The following is a 19,690-nucleotide window of genomic DNA, read 5'->3' as shown; positions in this document are numbered from 1 at the left end:
CTTTGTTGGTGAGACATAATGTTGCTACAAATCATGAATAAATGTTTCAAATTCTCTAATATTCTAGCAGTTATAACCATTTTTAAGCCTCCTTTCTAGGTAGATATTTCTCTCCTGGCTTTCTGTATTGTGAACTTCACAAAACTGGCTTAGGCAGTCTATTAATTATTCATATCATAGCAACAATTAAAGCAAATTAAAAATAAAAATTGCCTTATTGCATTTAACTGTGGGCAGCACCAAACTGTGTCAGCTCTGTAAGGGCCTGTGGTGTTTCCTTAGTTAAAAGTGCTAGAGGGAGCTCTAACCTTGTTCAGAGTAGTGGCATATGGGAACAATTGTCTGTATGTGGCCATAGGGTCACAAGTGAAGATAGAGGATAAGGCTGTTCCAAGGCAAAAATTTAAATCTTTTTTTTTTTTTTAAATAGAACTCCCTGTTTCCTTTATCAGAAAATAAGAGTTAGGACTATCTATCTGTAACCAAACAGGACTTTATTCACTCTTATTTCTCTTTTTATGAATGTAATAATCTGTTCCTAATATAGGATTCAGTTAACCCTGAGTTTGGCTCATTGAATTTTCGCAAAGTGAACGTGTCTGTGTAACTGCCACTAAGTGTTTTTCTTTTTTAAAGAAGGAAAGAAAAATAACATTACCAGAAACCCATTCCCACCCCCTTTGTCATTCCTCTCCCAAAAGTATCCATTATCCTCACTTCTAACATCATGCATTAGTTTTACCTGTTTTTGAACATTGTGTAAATGGAATCATACAGTACATATTCTTTACTGTCTGACTTACTTCACTCAACATATGTTTTTGAGAGTCATATTGTTGCATATAGCTGAATTTGTTCTTCTCATTGATGTGTAGTATTTCATTATGTAAATATACCACATTTATATATCCATTTTACTGTAGATGAACATCTGGGTTGCTTTCAAATTTTGATAAATACAAAAAAATTTTGGGGTACATATCTTTTGGTCTAGTGAATATGTGTATTCAACTGGATATGTAACTAGGAGGGGAGTTAGAATTTCTAAACTGGTGGTACCAACTTATACTCTCTCCAGCAGTTAATCAGAGTTCCATTGTTCTTTTTCCTCTCTATTCAACACTTGTCTGGATTTTTCATCGTACCCTTCTAGTGGTGTGGAGCAGTATCACGTTGTGGGGTTTTTTTTTTAATTGTGGTAAGAAATTTTCATATAACATAAAATTTACCATCTTAACCATTTTTAAGCATATGGTTTGGTAGTGTTAAGTATATTCACTTTGTTGTCACATTTTTTTAACTTTCCTTATGTTATATAACACTTAAAATGGAATATTTCTTTTTATTTTGATTGAGCATTTAGATATAAAAATGCCTGTTTAAGTCTTTTGCCCATTTTTCCATTGGATTTTATATATTTTTCCTAATGATTTGTAGGAGTTCTTTATAAATTCTGGTTACAAGTACTTTGATATATGTGTTGCAGATATTTTCTCCTACTCTGTGACTTGCCTTTGCACTTTTTTTTTTATTTGTATAGTCAGTTACAGTGTGTCAGTTTCTAGTATACAGCATAATGTCCCAGTCTTGCATATATGTACATATATTTGTTTTCACATTCTTTTTCGTTAAAGGTTATTGTAAGATATTGAATATAGTTCCTGTGCTATATAGAAGAAATGTATATTTTATCTTTTCATATATATAGTGGTTATCATTTGCAAATCTCAAATTCCCAACTTTATCCCTTCCTACTGCCTCTGCCCTGGTAACCACAAGATTGTTTACTGTGTCTGCGAGTCTGTTTCTGTTTTGTAGATGAGTTTCTTTAGCGTCCTCTTTTTTTTCTTTTTTTTAGAATCCACATAGGAGTGATGTCATATGGTATTTTTCTTTCTCGTTCTGGCTTACTTCATTTAGAATGACAATCTTCAGGTCCATCACTGTTGCTGCAGATAGCATTATTATTCATTTTTATCACTGAGTAGTATTCCATTATATAAATATACTACAACTTCTTTATCTAGTCATCTCTCGATGGACATTTAGGTTGCTTCAGTGTCTTTGCCTTTGTACTTCTAAATGATATCTGTTGATGAACAGAGGTTCTTAATTTTAAAATAGTCCAATTTATTAATATTTGCCTTATGCAGTTTTACTTAAGATATCTGTGCCTACCTCAGTATAATGAAGATATTCTCTTATGTTTTCTTCTAAAATGTTTATTGTTTTTACCTTTCATGTTTAGATCCACACTCCATTTGATTTGTGTGTGTGGTATTAGGTAGAGGTGAGAGTGCCTTTTTTTTTTTTTTTTACCGTGATATTCAGTTGAGTCAGCACTATTTATTAAAATGTGTATTTCCCCCTATATTGCATTTTCCTTTGTCATAAATCACATAACCATATATGTACAGGTCTTTGTCAGATCTTGAACTTTGATAGTAAGCCCTCTAACTTTGTTATTATTGCCTTGGTTATTCTTGGCCATTTGCATTCTGATATAAGTTTTAGAATCAACTTGTCAATATTTACCGTCTTTGTGACCTTTGCATCGCCTACTGTGGCACTTGCACATAGAAGGTCCTCAGTATATTTGTTTAAATGAGATGACTCAGTCCCCACAAAAGTTCCCTAAGTCGTAGTTTCCTCTGATTTCTTCCAGAGCCTTTGAGTCTGGCTCTACTGAGCTGCTTACAATCTGGTCACAACTTAAATTTTCTTTCTTCTTTCACAGTTCTATCCCCAATCATATCAGCTAATGGTAGCCAGACAAGTTAGCATATTTTAAAATATTCCAATTCATAAGTCCCATTCCCGGAGAATTTGGTATGGAGTTTCAGTTAAAAATTTAGCTTCAAAGTTTGATGGGCAGGCCCTGATACAGCCTAAATTGCTAAGATGGTTTCTGCGTACTAGCAAACGATAACAGCTACCTTTATTAAGCATTTATGTGCCAGTCCCTATGCTTAGCATTTTGTAAATAATGTCGTGTTATTTCTTTTTAACAACCCTGAGAAATATGTGAGATTGTTTCCCTTTGCAGGTGAAGAAATTTGAGGCTTAAAGAAGGTAACTAGCTTGTGCAAGTCTGCTAGTTTGTACATTGCAGACACAGGACTTGAACCTAGGCTTGTCGGTAATGTGTAGTACTGCCTCTAAAATCGTAATTCCTTTTACTTACTCCACAAGTCATGTGCAGGCCCTCTGCTATTATCCTGAAGAATATATCCTCCAAAATGTCTTGATTCTGTCTTCTCAACCCTACCCCATATGGTCACTGTTACTCTCTTAGTCCATGTCTATTCTGATATTGGCCCTCTCTTCCAGCTTTACTTACTTAAAAATGTAGGCCCATTAGTTTCCTCACTATTGAAAAATACTGTCACCATGGAAGATGATGCCACAGATTAAGTTTGTAACTTAACAATGAAACTTAATCTTTCAAATGGAAATTGAGACCCAGGGCTCTTCCATATTTTTTTTATTTGTTACAGTAGCTAATATGTCACCTTGACCGTGAGGACACTTGATGGCCTTTGAATCCAAAAGAAACTGGCAGAGGACAGCAGCCATCTGATCATGACTACTATAACCTTGATAAAGCATTAAGAGGATCCCAGTAGGTTTTTCATACCTGTTTTCAGACTCTTCATGTAGCCCTACTACTTTGATTTGGCCCTAAATAAAACAAGTTGGTGTATTAAATTGATATAATATTTTGCCTCCTTATGAAATAAAAGAATTTTTAATAGAGAGATACATTCATTTATTGACAGTTTTCTTGAAAAACCTTCCCTTAAATACTGGGAACTATGGAGAGAGATGGATGGGGAAATAAAAGAAAATTATGAAAGAAATGAGGCATATTGAGACACAAAATTCCAAGATACTATTTGATCTTCAGAGCCTAGTGTCAGCCCTGAGAAAGGTTAACACTGTAAAAGTTTTAAATTCTTAATTTTGGAATATTGTAGCATGTAGAAAAGAGAATAATAATGTTACCTGTGTACCTATAACTCAGAATGATAGCAATTTCTTTTCACTAAAATCTCAATTGTTGCAGAAAAGTTTGACTTATTCTTTGGATTTGGGGATATATTGCTTGTCCAAATAACATTATGAAAAATATTTCTTTTTACCTGAGAGATGTACTTAAACTCTAATAGTTTAGTTTTTTAGTAGGAAAGCATGAAGAATTATTCTCTTTTTAAATTTATTCGCTCAGCTGCATTTTAATTTACCATGGAACTGAATGATAAACTCAAAAATCTAAAAGCCAGACTAAGCTTCAGATTATTCCATCCACCAACTCATTTTATAGATGAGATCCCAAGCAGTAGACACTTGCTCAAGATCACATAGCTAATTAGTGATGGGACTAGGCCATCATGCTGCCTTACTCTTTCTGTGGAGCTGTTTACATGTGAGTCAACTATAAGAAAACTTTTCATAATGCTTTGTTTCCAAAGCATCAAGTTTCAATACGTATTCCTTAAACAGGAAATGGAGATAGAATAACTTCAAAACGTTTGACACACAGAAAAACGTCATTGGAAGAAGTTGTTACCGGTGCCTTTCGTATTTATAGTGCCCCATGTGAGTTTAAGCCACACCCAAGTGAAATTAAAAAGTTTATAGTGAACTAGGAAATGTCTTTGTAGAAACTATTTCATACTTTAAGAAAAGCCAAGTTCCGCCAAGAAAGGATACAAGTCCTTTATTTCTAAATCAAGCACATAAATGTGGAAGGAATTATCTTCCTGATTTTTATTTTCTTATCTGACTTTCACCCTCAACAAACATACACACAAAATTCTTGGTGGAGGTTTATCCCATTCTGAAGAAGAAAATTTTTGTGACACTCAAGATTCAGTATCTCCTCCTCAAAAACATCAAAAATCTGCAGTCTCTAGCCCATGAAACCCCATAAAAATTGTGCCGGGTGGTGGTGGGGGAATAGCCTTCAGAGAAAATCACCAAGTAATGTTTTTCTGCCAGTTTTTGAGAAAAAGAAGGGTGGGTGCTAATGAAGTGAATTTTAGTCTGGTTTCTGCCCTGGCTCTGTCTTTGCTGACTACTAAAACGAGGTATAAAGTCTCAAGAAAGCAATATGTACTCTGTGCCCTAGAGGATGTAGGACTCACCCTGTATTTATTGTAGAAATCAGTGAAGTGGATTTTCAAAAGTAGGGTACTGCATTGAGTATCTTGTTACCATTTTAGTAATTCCCTTACTGTTCTTCCATCACTAAATTTGAGTGTTATGGGAATATGTTTTGGCAATTCCTTTGAAGGATTGAAAATGAAAAAAAAAAATCAGTGTTCAAATGTCTTTTATTCAAATTGTAAAACACATTTCGAAGTCTTCCTTTTGTTCTTTGCTATCTTCTCCAGTTGTTAAATGTCAGTCATCATTCCTTTTGGAAGTTCAGTTTTACTCTCATTCTGAAAGTTTTGCGTAGTAGTATTTTACATATTTTATTATATAAAAATGTTGAAACTAATCTCAGAAAACAGTAGATTAAAAGTTACCAAGTTTGAGTATTTATGGACAAAGTGTCAATGTAGTGACACTGGCATCCTGTTGATAAGAGAAAGGGTCTCCAAATATGTTTATACCACAAAGCAGTTTACCACTGTACTCCCAAAAAGCAATATCCACTCCTTACATTAGTTTGGATTAAAACTTCAGTTTACCTAATATTTTTTGAGCTACTGCTAACATATCTATATAGGTTTTATGGTACATATCTAAAGGGCTTATGTCATAATCTCTGGCCTTGAAAGTTTAAAGTTTAGTTTGAAAGTGAAGGTTTCCGGGCATGAATTACTGTAAAAGCAAAGAAGATTATATTTAATAAAACTATTAAGCTAATTTTAATCAGCAATTATGTACATTGCAGTGCTTTCTAGTTAAAAGCATAGTGACAGCTAATGCCTTTACTATGTGCCAAGTAATCTTCTAAATGTCCTTACATATGTATTATTTATATCCTAACATTAACCCCTTCAGTTAAGTACTGTAAGAATCACCATTTTACAGATGAGGAATCTGAAGTGCAGAGAGGTTAAGTAACTTAGCCAAGGCCACACATCAAGTAAGTGGTAGAGCTGGGATAGAATCAGTGACAAATCATGGTATTATTTTTTATGATATTGTATTACATTAACATAAACTCCTGCAGAAGGGTATTTGAACCGGCTTGTGGTGTGGTGCTTGTGGTCTCTTGTAAACCACTTTTGGCCATCAGAAATGTCTTTATCCTTTTATGCAAAGCAGTCCTGGTCTCCTACATTTAGTCTTAGTCATTGACTTAAAGTTTCATTGTCATTAAAAAGCAGAAGGCCCAAATTTTCATTTTAGAAAAACTCTGTACTTTATGTAACAACTGCATTTTGAAATTTAGTCTGAACTCTACTAACTTATGTGAATTTGAGTAAGTTGTTTTGATCACCTCTGCTAAAAACAAAACAAAACAACCGAAAAAACCCAGATGCTGCATCCAAACTAAGCTTTTTCTGGATAAATTAAGAAGACAATTACCCAAGTATTCCAGAGAGAAATGTCTTTAGTCCCTTGATGCTACAAGGGTTATTAAAGTTTTACCTGCAGATAACCAAGACTTCCAGAAGTTACAAGTCATTTACTTCATTCACTGCAGCTAAGAGAGGCCTGTGTTGCTGCCTCATAGGATTATTTCTTGCTGCATTTAACATGCATTAACAAGCATTTGGAAAGAGTTGAATTTCTTCTAGAAAGCTGAGTTGGCTTCTTGTGATACTATCCCAAAAAACCTTGTATTTTCCTAATCCAGGTTTTAGATACAGCTTCTCAAAGGCTTCCTTCAGAAGCAAGTTTTGCCAAGTCATTGATACCTTTTTATTGGACCTAAAAATACAAGGATTAGAGCACATAGAGGAGGAGGGTAGTTTTTTCTTCTTTATTTAAAACTGACTATATAATTCCCACATACTTTTTAATTGCATTTTAAGTATGTATCTGTATTTTCCTCTGGCAGCCAGTACCTCCATCATTCCATTATTTACTGGTAAAACTTAACTTTCTGATGCTAAAATAAAGGGAGGATGTGAGGGGGAAGTTGAGAAGAAGACCCTTAGTTTAAACTTTCTCCACAACAGAAATTTTATTTTGGTAATATTAACATTATTTAAAATCCAGATGAGCAACCTGGACTGAGGAAGTTTACAAAAGCAACCAGATTCCAGACAATTAAACTTTATTACTCTGCCTGAAACATTAGAAAAATAGTTTTTCATCTTCTCTCCCTCTTGATGCTTATTGTTTATTGTGTGAGAGAGGACCTTTTTATCCAACAGGCATATTGCATTTCTTGGAGCAGGTGAGCTTGGTAAAACTAGGTCCTTTTTGCATTTGGTTATATTTATTCCTTTCTCCCTCATCTCTCTCAACGTCACCCTTAACTCTCGCCATCCATTTCTCCCTCTTTCTCTTTGCTAGCCCCTCCTAGCCTCTCTTTTTCCTTTGCCATCTGTTCTATCCTTGCTTATCCTTCCCATCTCTCCCATTTCTGTCCTACCCACTCTCTCCTTTCCCCCATCCCCACTTTCATCATTTCTCTCCTCTTCTCCTTGCTCTCTCCCATCTCCCCTTCCCTTTTTCCTCCCTCTTCCTCACTCCCTCCCTTCTCTCTCTTCCTCTTCCTCCTCTCCCCTTCTTTCTGTAGTCATAGTCACTTGTAATTCTGTATCCTCCAGAATCAGACCTTGACTCTTCTCTAAGGTGTTTAGCAAAGGATAAATTTTGCCTTCTCTTATTAATTTGATGTTATAGACAAAGACTCTAGATGACACAGAAACAACCTCCCCCACATCAAATAATTGACTGATAATTTTTTTAAGATCAGAAAGATACATACCCACAAAATGTGAACATTGTTCATTTGTTGTTGGTGGAAATTATGGGCAATTTTCATGATCTTCGTGCTTCTGTATTTTTCAGATTTTCTAAAGTTTGTCTATTATAAATGCTGTTTTTTAAAAAAATCCATTCATCTTTCTTTGCTTGGCCCCAATAATCCTTATTTAAAGAAAGTGAAAACAAAATAAAATGAAGAATTGAGTGGGGGAGAGTATAGCTCAGTGGTAGAGTGTATGCTTAATATGAATAAGGTCCTGGGTTCAATCCCCAGTACCTCCATTAAACAAACAAACAAGACTAATTACCTCCCTGCCAAGAAAAAGAATTAAAAAAATTTTTTTAAATGAGGAATTAGATTTGATCCTCTAGTGAATATGAATTTTGTTGTTCAGTTTTCTACATCCTTTCAACTTTCAAAATGGTGGCCGCTTGGACTACAGCATGAAGCCTTTAGCTGTTGGTGCTAACGTAGCAGGTAATGGATGTTAAATACAAACTCACAAATTAGGCTTAAACTCTAAGTCCTTTTCTGCCTTTCTCTACCCTCCCTAAAATTTAGTTCATACTTTGTTTTTTGTAATATTTCTATACGATGAGGGCGGTCAGTGTAACAGACTTAGCAATTTATTTTATTTAATTTTTGTATATCTATTTTTTTTAGTTGAAGTATAGTCAGTTTACAATGTTGTGTCAATTTCTGGTGTACAGCATAATGATTCAGTCATATATGAACATACATACATTTATTTTCATATTCTTTTTCACCATAAGTTACTAAAAGATAATGAATATAGTTCCCTGTGCTATACAGTATAAGCTTGTTGTTTATCTGTTTTATATATATTAGCTAGTATCTGCAAATCTCAAACTCCCAATTTATCCCTTCCCACCTCCTTTCCCCCTTGGTAACCGTAAGTTTGTTTTCTATGTCTGTGAGTCTGTTTCTGTTTGGTAAATAAGTTCTTTTTTTTTTTTTTTTTTTTTGATAGATTCCACATATAAATGATATCATATGGTATTTTTCTTTCTCTTTCTGGCTTAGCAGTTTATGTACAGATTTGTTTTAGGTCCTATTACCAGTCTTGGGGAATAGAGGGGACTGACATTGGTGAGCAGCCACTCTATTATTGTTATACTTTGTCTATTATCCTTGGTACTATTGGTTATAAAAGGCATAAAATTCATGTCGTACTAGTCCATGGTACCAACTCTTTAACAGTTAAATGTTAAAATTCCAAGTCTGGATTCATGTTTGACCAAAAGAAAAAATTACAGATTATTTCCTTCTTAGTTGGCTAGCTTGGGTGTGGAAGGTGAATTTAAGACTAGATGAAGGGTCCTAGACAAACTTATGCATTTCCTAGCTATAGTGTACTTGTTTCAGAAAGGGTTAAATGGTGTAGTTAGTGAATGGTTTTCTAGCTGCAGGGGTATTTGAAAGCTCTAGGAATTCTACAGTTAATTGGATTCTTTAGGCATGGAGTTACAGTCATTGAAAAAATTTGAGTGAGTAAAATTCTCTTGCTTTGCTCATAGATATGGTTCATACAATGTCTTAGAAGTCCAGAATTACTATTTTTTAAAAAAGAATTGTATGCCTGTGTGTGCTGGTTGGACATTTTATATGATAAACATGACATTTAAAAAGAGTTTACACAATATATTTGTTCTCTTGCTCTTCTCCGCATCCTCCCTTTTCCCCTTCTTCCCTCATTTCCCCAAGTCTACATCACTAGTGCTTTTTCTCATTTTTCCCCATCTTGTGAGCAAAGTTTTAACAGTATATGGAAAGTTAACTGCCTGGAGTCTTTTAAATATAAGTAACACGCAACCAGTAATAAGCTGTCGGTTGTTTTTTTGCTGCCTGCAAAGAAACATAAACACAGCGCTCATTTCTGGCAGGTTTTTACTGTCAGAGTTTCTCCTATTATATTTATCTTACAATTTGCCAGGGGGTGAAGTTATTAAGTTTTAGCAGCAGCCATCGATCAAGTTCACAAGTTAACACGATAAAGGCTCTGTGCCGCTCCGATCCGGGGAAATGATGATCCTCACTCGGTAATTAACTAAATGAGAAAGTTAAATCTTACTTGAGAGCTGGGAGAGATGAAAGAGAGGTGTTTGTCAGTTTCTCAGTGGAAATTAGAAGCAGTTTTCTGCAATTCCCTAAGCTGCTGCTCTGTCATATTTTACATAAGCACTGGGAAAACGTCTTGCAATTAGTGCTGTCATGGAGGTTTTTTTTTTTTTTTTTTTTTTTTTTGCTGAAGGATGTTGGAATAATTCATTAGATTATCAAGAAAGGCTTGTGTCCTGAAATGATTAGCACAGTGAAATTTAAACCATTAACGATAACAAGTTTAGAGCTTGCTGCAGTGCGGAGGCACCCAGGGTATGTCTGTGCCTATTTCAATCATTTCTTATAATTAAACATTATGTCTTTTTTTTCCCCCCCATCACAAAGACCCATCCAAAAATCCTTTTAAGGTGGCACTGTCTACATCAGTGGGTTTACCAGCCTTGGAGGTGTGTGTAGTTAGTAGCTATAATAATGCAGCAGTAAATTAAACTGCTGAGAGTTTCTTGGTTTAGAACAAAAGAACCTATCACCCTGGAAGCTATAAAGTTGTATGAGGGAACCTACTACAGAAACAAGAGCCCCGGTTTTGAAACCTAAAAATGTTAAGTGACTATTCTATTCCTTTACCTCAAAAATCCAGAAATAATAAAAATGGCTTTGTTTCGATTTTGGTGAATTTTTTATGTGGCTTTTCCTGTAATCAGTAAATAGGAAACAAAAGATTGCCAGGGGTCCAGTCTTTAAATAATCATATATATTGGGGCATTTGTGAGTTCATTTCCCAGTGAGTTTTATTTAAAAGAATTGCAATGGTTGCAAGCCTTTTCTTTTTGGCTTTTAGAAATCAGTGAAATTCATAATGTGAACTTTCTTTCTGCTGACAAATTTGCTCCTTCCTGTCTTCCATGTTCACTAATCAGATCTGACATATTTATGAGTTCACCTAATATGTAATCATATTTAGGAGAAGCTGTTAAAATATTAATGCAATAATCCTACTGAGAAATGTGATGTTTACTTCTGTTGGAATGTCTGTTCCATTCTATATGTACAGCCACCATTTTTTTTTCATTTGCACTCTTACCCCCAAAAAAGAGAATGGACTCTTTCTTTGATCACTGAAAGTTATGAAGGTTTTTTAAAAAACTGATAACTGGAAATGTTAAAAGTTATTGTCCCACTTTTGAGCATTACTTTTTACTCTGCATGTTCAATTTTATGGCCAAATTATTTCAGTTTCTCTTGAAACTCCCTGGTTAAAAGATACTTAAGTGCCAGTGGACTCTATTGAACCTTCTGGGTTCCTTTTTCTTTTCTAACCTAGCTTTTTGTGAGTTCTAGAACTATTCTGGATCTCCCTGCTGTCACCATCTCCATCCCTTAGGTGTGCTTACATATTTCTTTCAGTCCTAACCAAAATGTAGACAATATCATTTCCTCTTAATTTAACCAAAACAGTGTTTGCTTTTTTTTTTTTCTTGGAGATACTTTTACAAAGAAATCAAGGGAAAATAGTAGGAAAAATAACTTTAAAATCAATGTTTTTGGATTCTTATTTAACTAAAGCCTGGCAATAACCAATAGAGAATAGTACAGACATTTAACAACAACAACACAATCCCCCCTTTCCCCTGCAAAACTTTTGAATGTTTTGCCTTGTTTCTCCTGGCTACAAGGAGCAAGAACCCTGATTTTATCCCTATCCCTATCCAGGTTAATGTACCAGATTTTTCTTCTCATTCCTCTCTTGTGAGGGTAAAATACCTTTTCTTCTAAGCACTTCCTAGTCTGCCTCTCCTAACCTTAGCCATAATCACTTATTGCCTGGATTATTATATCAGCTCTAATTACTGATCTTCCTTCCTCTGCTCTTGCAGTTTGCTCTTGTTATCCCGTCCCTACTTCCCCAGATTCCCTTCCTCCTCATTCTCTGTGTGGCACCACATGTAAGTATTTCTGAAGCATAAATCAGATGATGCCATATTTAACTACCTCAAAACCTTCAGGGGCTCTCCTTTACTCTTAAGATGAAATCCAAACTCCTTACTGTGACCCAAAAGGCCTTATGTGATCTGGCCCCAGGCCACCTCACTAACCTTATTTCCCACCACTTTCCCCCTCATTCATTTTGCCCCAGTCATACCAGCCGCCTTTTGTTCTTTCACTTTAACACACCTTTGACTTGCTCTTCCTTTTTTTCTGGGAGGCTTTTCTCCAAGATGTTCTGAAGGCTTGACTCGCATCTTTCAGATCTCAGCTCAAATGTTACCCACTCCAGCATCATTTCATAACCGCCTCAGTTAAAGTAGGCTTGTACTATTCATGTACTAAAATATATTACCTTATTTTGTTTTCTTCACAATACTTACTGGTTTCTGAGATTAAAATATGTATTACACATTCTCCTTCCACTCCTCGCCAGGGAAGGTAAAGAAACTTTGTCTACCTGTTCACCACAGTTTCCTTAGCCTCTAGAAAAGTGCTTAGCACAGACTAGTCACTCAGTAAATGGCTATTGGTTGATTGATAACTCCAAAGTTCCAGCCCTCATCAAAATTCTTGTCCTGTTTTTCTTAGACTACAGCCTTATCCCCAGCACAACTTGTGCCCATTTTATTTGTACATTCATTCATCATCTTAATTATATCCCCTTCCCCCCCCCCATGGGTTTCAATACCAGGATCTTTCCTCAAAGCCCTTCTTAAGGCCAAACAGAATCCTTAAATATCATTTGCATCTCTCTAGTCATAAATATTACTCTCTTTATCTAGTCTTTGCACCCCCAATTCCAAGTGGTATCCTATATCTGGAACGTTTTTCTTTCTCTGCTTACTGTGCCCTTCCTTGTGATTAAAGCAGGGTCTACATGCAAACTAGAAATACCTGTCATCTCACCATCAAGTTCACCCAGTCCATACTGTATCTTCTAGCCTACACACAGTACAGTTAGCAAAGTCATCACACTTACTGTTATGTGGTTGTGGTTAGACTAGTTGGTGTCTGCAAGTGTATATTTTTCCCTCCTGGCCTAGGCAGCAGCTCCAGAGAAATTCATGGTAGTTTTGAAAGTGATGCTTTAATATATTTTCAAGGGGGGAAATGTTAGCCCTTAGCCTTTGAAGACTAAGCTGAGGACAGTCATATAAATACTTAAGTCTTTTCATTTTGTGTACTGTCACCTGACAGCTTCTTTCTTTCTTTCTTTTGGAGATAACTGTTCATTGTAAACAGAAAAGCAGAAGAGATGTGCAGGGGTGGCAGAAAGTTAGTGTTACCATTAAACTGAGGTTGTTTGTCAGCTTTCCTGGACATCTGAACAGTAGTGGTTGAGTCATCAGGCTTTTGCTGGGAAAGCCAAATCAATTCTATTGCCACAAGTAACCATTACCCTCTCTCCCACACACTCTAATATACAGCCTTTTGATTTTTTAATAATTGAACTTTTTCACTGTACCCTTGTGAATTTTCTAAGGTTCCCAAATAGAAATTTTGCTGCATTTACTTTAGACATTAGTAGAAAAATCTGTATGGGAGAATGATACAGGGAAGAGGCTTGATAACAAAGACCTTTAACTCCAGAGTTCTCTACAAATATAGTATCTTAGTTACATACGAAATTAACACTACAGTGGCATTTATCCTGAGAAACATCCGATCCTTAGAAGTTTTTAAAAATCAATTTTATTAAGATGTATTTTACATACAATAAAATACACCCATTTTAAGTATACAGTTCGATGAATTTTGGCAAATACATGAACCTGTATAACAGTCAAGCTATAGAACATTTTCACTACCCCAAAAACGTCACTGGTGCCCTTACCCAGTCAGTCTCATCCCCACATCCAACCCCAGGCAACAGTTGATCTGTTTTTATCATTATAAATTATTTTTGTTGTTCTCAAGAGTTTCATATAAGTAGAATCATAAAGTATATATCTTTTGTATCAGGCCTCTTTTTCATTCAGCGTGTTTTTGAGATTCATCCTTGTCATTTTGTGTATCTGTAGTCCATTCCTTTTATTACTGAGTACATTCGTTTGTACAGATATATCATAATTTTATCAGTTCAACTCTTAATGGACATTGAGATTCTTTCAGTTTGGGACTGTTATGAATGAATAAAGCAGTTGTGAACATTTATGTACAAGTTCTTGTGTGGAAATATTTGTTTTCATTTGTAGGGAGAGGTAAATGCGTAGGAGTGGAATTGCTGGGTCATATGATGAACACACACACACACACACACACACACACACACACACACACACACACACACACACACACACACACACACACACACACACTATAAGAAACTGTCGACTTATTTTCTACAGTGTTTGTGCTGTTAAACATTATTGCCAGTAACATGAAAGACCGAGTTGCTCCTCATTCTTGCCAAAACTTGGTATGGTCAGTCTTTTTAACTAGCCATTCTAGTAGCTATGTAGTAGTGTCTCATTGTGATCTTAAATTGCATTTCCCTAGTGATTAATGATATTGAACATCTTTTTATGTGTATTGGTTATCCCATCCGTGAATCTTTTTTATGAAGTGTCTGTTCAGGTCTTTTAAAGGCCATTGGAAAAAAAGAAGTTACTTGCTTTCTTTTCTTACCAAGTTCTAAGACTTTTTTTTTTTTTAATACATTCTAGATATAAATCCTTTGTCAGATACATATGTTACAAATATTTTTTCCCAGTTTGTGGTTTGTGTTTTTATTTCTGTAACTTTCTTTTAGAAACCAGAAGTTTAAATTTTTGCCACATGCTAATTTATCTATTTTTTCCTTTAGAAAGGTCTCTTTTATACTTTTGTGCCCTATTTATGAAATGTTTGCCTATCCCAAGAACACCAAGGTTTTCTTTTAGAAGTTCAGCTCCTATATATAAATCCAGAATCAACTTATGTTAATTTTTTCATAAGATCTAAAGTAAAGAACATGGTTCATTTTTTCTGTTTTCCATATGGATATCCAGTTGTTTCAGCATCATTTGTTGAAAAAGACTATCCTTTCCCTATTAAATTATGTTGGCACCTTTCTCAAAAATCAACTGGCTATATGTGTGTGAGTCTGTTTGTGGATTCTCAGTTCTGTTCATTGATCTGTATATATTTTGTCCTTACACCAAAGCCATACTATCTTGATTACTATTGCTTTATTGTAAGTCTTGAAATTCAGTAGTGTGAGTTTTGTTTTTATTTTTCAAGATTGTTTTGGCTGAAGTTTAGGTTCTTTGCATTTCTGTACAAATTTTAGAATCAGGTTGTCCATTTACCTGCTAGGATTTTGATTGATATTGTATTGACTCTATATTTCAGTTGGAAAGAATGAACATCTTAACAATATTGAGTCTAATTTTTATTTATTTATTTATTTATTTATTTATTTATTTATTTATTTATTTACTTATTTATTTATTTATTTAAGTCTTTTCAATTTTCCCTCAGCAGTGTTTTATAGTTTTTAGTCTACAGGTATTACACATATGCTGTTAAAATCATTCCTAAGTGTTACATGGTTTTTTTTTCCCTTAATGCTGCTGTAAATTGTATAGGCAGTTTTTAAAAAATGTGTATTTTTTAAAATGAAATGAGTGTAGTGGTTACCCCAGGGAAGCTAGTGACCCAAAAAAAGCTGTACACTTAAGATTATGCACTTTTATGTATATTATACTTCAATGAAAATTGAAATACAAAAAAATATATTACATACTGATAAAGAAGGATGTATTTTGAAAAAGAGAAAGCCCAACTCCATCTGTGTCATAAATTCATTAAAAGTGATGATTTATTGAATACTTTACTGGGTACCAGGTGGTGAGCTAAGCATGTTTGTTTTAGATTATTTTATTTGACCCTCACAAAAACCCAATGAAATAGATCCTATAATTATCCCCATTTTACAGATGAAAGAAACATACTCGGAAAAATATTGAGTTATTTATTCCATGTAATACACCTGGTAAATTAAGGAGCTAAAATTTGAAACCAGGTCTTTCTACTCTAGGGCCAATGCTTTTAAAACAGTGCATTATGGTATAATGGTTAAGAGTAACTCATTTGAAGTGACGATGGATGTGAGGTGTGTCTCTACCTCACACAGAAATACTCTGTTTTGAAGGGTAGTGATTAGAATGTAGTACCGTTGGCAAATGGTTGACAAATACATGAACTCTCAGGTTATACTTCATCTTTAATAGCCAATGTTTTAGGGCTTGTTCATGATTAAATCAGTGAAAGTGTAAGAAAATCTTGACCGAACTTTATAGCTCCTGCAATGGGATAATCAAATTTGTGAAATCCTTAGGCATTTTTGTCTGTTAATAGTCTGATAGTCACTGATCAGACATGATTCCCTATGATTATAGAAACATCTGGTTTGTTTAAAGTATAAAATAAACAGAATAATTTCATTATTTCATTACCTTGCTGATTATTAATCTGTTACTGGCATTTCTGTCTTTAGCCAGAATGCAGTACTCTGGGTGGCATCCAACTTTAGACCATTTCCACCTTTTAAAAGACAAAAGATAAATATATAAAAGATGATGGAGTGAGGTTTTGGTTGTTAGGATGAGAAGTGGCATTTGGTTAAGCTTGTAAACCCCCTATTTGTTAGCTCTCAAAACCTTACTCCACATTTCACAAGTTTTTCTTTTCTGAGATGCAAACACATAACCTACACAAAAAGCAACCCCGAAGTCCCCCAAGGCCCATGTCCAACAAGGTTCTTATTAATCATTTTTGGTCTTATATCACAGACAACAGTGACATTTATGCTAGAAAGCATCCAACTCTGTATGCACCTGTGCTTGCTGTTTGCAGTGTTTGCTCCTTCTGTGTAAATAGAATGGCTAATGCTATTCTTGGAAATATGCTTTCACCTGTGTATCTGGAATCATTTGTAAGACGGCCTACATGTAGGAGTTAATGTTTAGAAGTTAAGGCAAGTCTGTGCCTTTAATAGCAGAAGTTGATTATCCAAATTTGATACAGGTTTATGGCATATTCAATATGCCTAGGCAGGTTTAAACTCCATAGTAACAAGGGTCTTCTTGCACATTGGAATTGCCTCGAGCAAATATGCCAAAGATCCATCAAATTACTTTGAAAAGTAACCAGTTGTACCTACCACTTTGTGGTTATCTCCTAAAGAAAATCAACTTTCTTCAGATTAGCAAATTTCTGTTGATTTCTGAATCTTCTCCTAGTGTTCTCCAGCTTCAGACTTCAGTGTGGTCCTTGTCTCCCCTTTTCCCCCTCATACCCTATATCCCATCTATCAGCAAATTCAGTTGGCTCTGCTTTCAAAATATACATTGAGGGGTGTGGGTATAGTTCATTGGTAAAGTGCATGATTAGCATGCACCAGGTCCTAGGTTCAATCCCCAGAACCTCCATTAAACAACAAAATTTAAAGATAAAACTTAAAATTTTTTTTAATCAAGGACCCCACCCCCCAAAAAATATACATTGAATCCCAGTTATTTCTCAGCTTGTCTACAACTACCACACTAGTCCAAAAGACTGTTGTCTCTTTCATGGACTACTGCAATCTCCTGATTGCATTCATGTCTCCTGCAATCTGTTCTCCACATAGCAGTGATCCTTTAAAAAGAACATAAAACATCTCAATAAAAATTTTAATTGATTACATGTAGAAATGGCAATATTTTGGATTTATCTGGTGAAATAAAATATATCTCTTTTCAATAATTTTGCCATTTCAAGAATGCTATATAAATGTAATCATACAGTATATGACCTTTTGAGATTGACTTTTTTTCATTCAACATAATGCCTTTTGAGATCCATCCCAGTTTGTTTGTACTAAGTTTGTTTAACATTTACTTATTGTAAGATATTTTGCTTGTTTCCAGTTTTGACTGTTACACATAAAGTTTTGTGAACAATCATGTATAGGATTTGGTATAGACATAAGTTTTCTTTTCTCTGGAATAAACATTCCAGTAGTATAAGAGCTGGCTAGTATGGTAAGTATATGTTTAGCTTTTAAAAAAATTAACTGCTAAACTGTTTTCCAGAATGGTTGTACCATTTCAGATTAGCACAGCAATATGTGAAAGATCTTGTTCCTCTATTCCTGCTTAGCATTTGGCATTGTCACTGTTTTCTTTTAGTTCTTCTAATAAGTGTGTAGTGCTACCTTACCGTGATCTTAATGGCTAGTGATGATGAAAATCTTTCCGTGTTTTTTGTTGGTCATTTGCATATCCTCTTCAGTAAATATCTTTTCATATCTCTAGCCTATTTCTAATTGTCTTTTTTTTAATTAAGGTATAATTGATTTACAATGTTGTGTTAGTTTCAGGTGTGCAGCAAAGTGATATGTGTGTGTGTGTGTGTGTGTGTGTATGTGTGTGTGTGTGTATGTATATATATATATATTCTTTATGAGATTCTTTTCCGTTATAGGTTATTTAAAAAAACAACAACAATCCTCCGCTTTTGAAGGGCTCATTTCTTTAGGTCAGACCCACTACAGTAATCTCCCTATCTTAAAGTCCCTGATTTGAGACCCTAATTAAGTCACAGCAGGACCTACATGTTTGTTTGAATAACTGAGAGAAAAATGTTTGTACACCAAGGGCCAAGAATTTCTTGGGGGTCTATCTTAGAATTTTTCCTGTTACAACAACATACATTTATTTTTCTGTCCCCTTATCCTGCTTTATTTTTCTTCAAAATACCATCTATGGTATATTTTCTGTTTATTTGGTAATGTTTTTAACTTGCTATACATACTACAATACAAGTTACTCATGATAGAGACTATGTTATTTTTGTTCAGTGTATTCCTAGCACCTAGAACAGTGTTTAGCACATTATAGATGCACAGTTAATATTTACTGAATGAACCAAATAATATAAAAAACTTTATGGCATATAATTTTGATGACAGCAGAGATGGGATTTTTAGGGGGAAGGAAAAGGGTATATTGAGCATTAATGTTATTTAAGCTTTATCTCCAAAGGTACTAGAGTCTCAAATTATTCACTGGCTTTTCTTTGCATGGAGGATTTCTTACTTGACCATTAAAAAATAATTTGTGAATAAGTGATTGTATAAATGCCCAGTAACTGGTGTATACAAGAAAAATGAAATTAGCTTTTTTGCTTGCTAGTAATAACTTAACATGCTTTCAGCTTTTGGTTTTCATCTGTATATCTCCAAGTAATGTTTTCTTGTGAACTTTTGGAAATGGATGCCTAGTCGTCCAGCAGTGTTCCTTATTTACCAACTTACCATGATATTTCTTTGGTTTTCCATAAATTGCTGTTCACAAACATACGATTGCTAGTAGAGTGACAGAGTAAGCTACATCATACAGACATAATGTAGCATGCCAAATCAGAAAATTGCATATTTCCCTCATTTTCAGTACTTACTGTCATATGTTTCTTTTAATCCACCCCTTCTACAGACAAAACTTGCTAATGGCACTTCCAGTATGATTGTGCCCAAGCAACGGAAACTCTCGGCAAGCTATGAGAAGGAAAAGGAACTGTGTGTCAAATATTTTGAGCAGTGGTCAGAGTCTGATCAAGTGGAATTTGTGGAACATCTTATATCCCAAATGTGTCATTACCAACATGGGCACATAAACTCCTATCTTAAACCTATGTTGCAGAGGGATTTCATAACTGCTCTGCCAGGTATGTCTACAGGTGTTTTTACACTAT

The 19,690-nt window shown here is 34.8% G+C and overlaps 1 protein-coding gene and 1 non-coding gene across 9 annotated transcripts in view; both read left to right on the top strand.

The window, feature by feature from the left end:
- BTRC (beta-transducin repeat containing E3 ubiquitin protein ligase) overlaps positions 1-19,690 on the top strand; it is a 154,433-nt gene that overhangs the window by 105,954 nt on the left and 28,789 nt on the right. For all 8 annotated transcript variants that reach the window (XM_045507354.2, XM_045507353.2, XM_010971018.3 and 5 more), the window contains one exon: positions 19,432-19,663. In XM_045507354.2, coding sequence (XP_045363310.1) covers positions 19,432-19,663 — 232 coding nt within the window. The remainder of the gene's footprint in view (positions 1-19,431; positions 19,664-19,690) is intronic.
- On the top strand, positions 8,109-8,181 carry TRNAI-AAU (transfer RNA isoleucine (anticodon AAU)). Its single transcript has one exon. It is a non-coding gene; the product is annotated as a tRNA-Ile (tRNA).

This window comes from Camelus bactrianus, chromosome 11 (genome assembly GCF_048773025.1).
Source record: "Camelus bactrianus isolate YW-2024 breed Bactrian camel chromosome 11, ASM4877302v1, whole genome shotgun sequence".
Taxonomy (NCBI): Eukaryota; Metazoa; Chordata; class Mammalia; order Artiodactyla; family Camelidae; genus Camelus; species Camelus bactrianus.
Note: the sequence above shows the minus strand (reverse complement) of the source record. Positions and strands in the feature narration are given on the sequence as shown.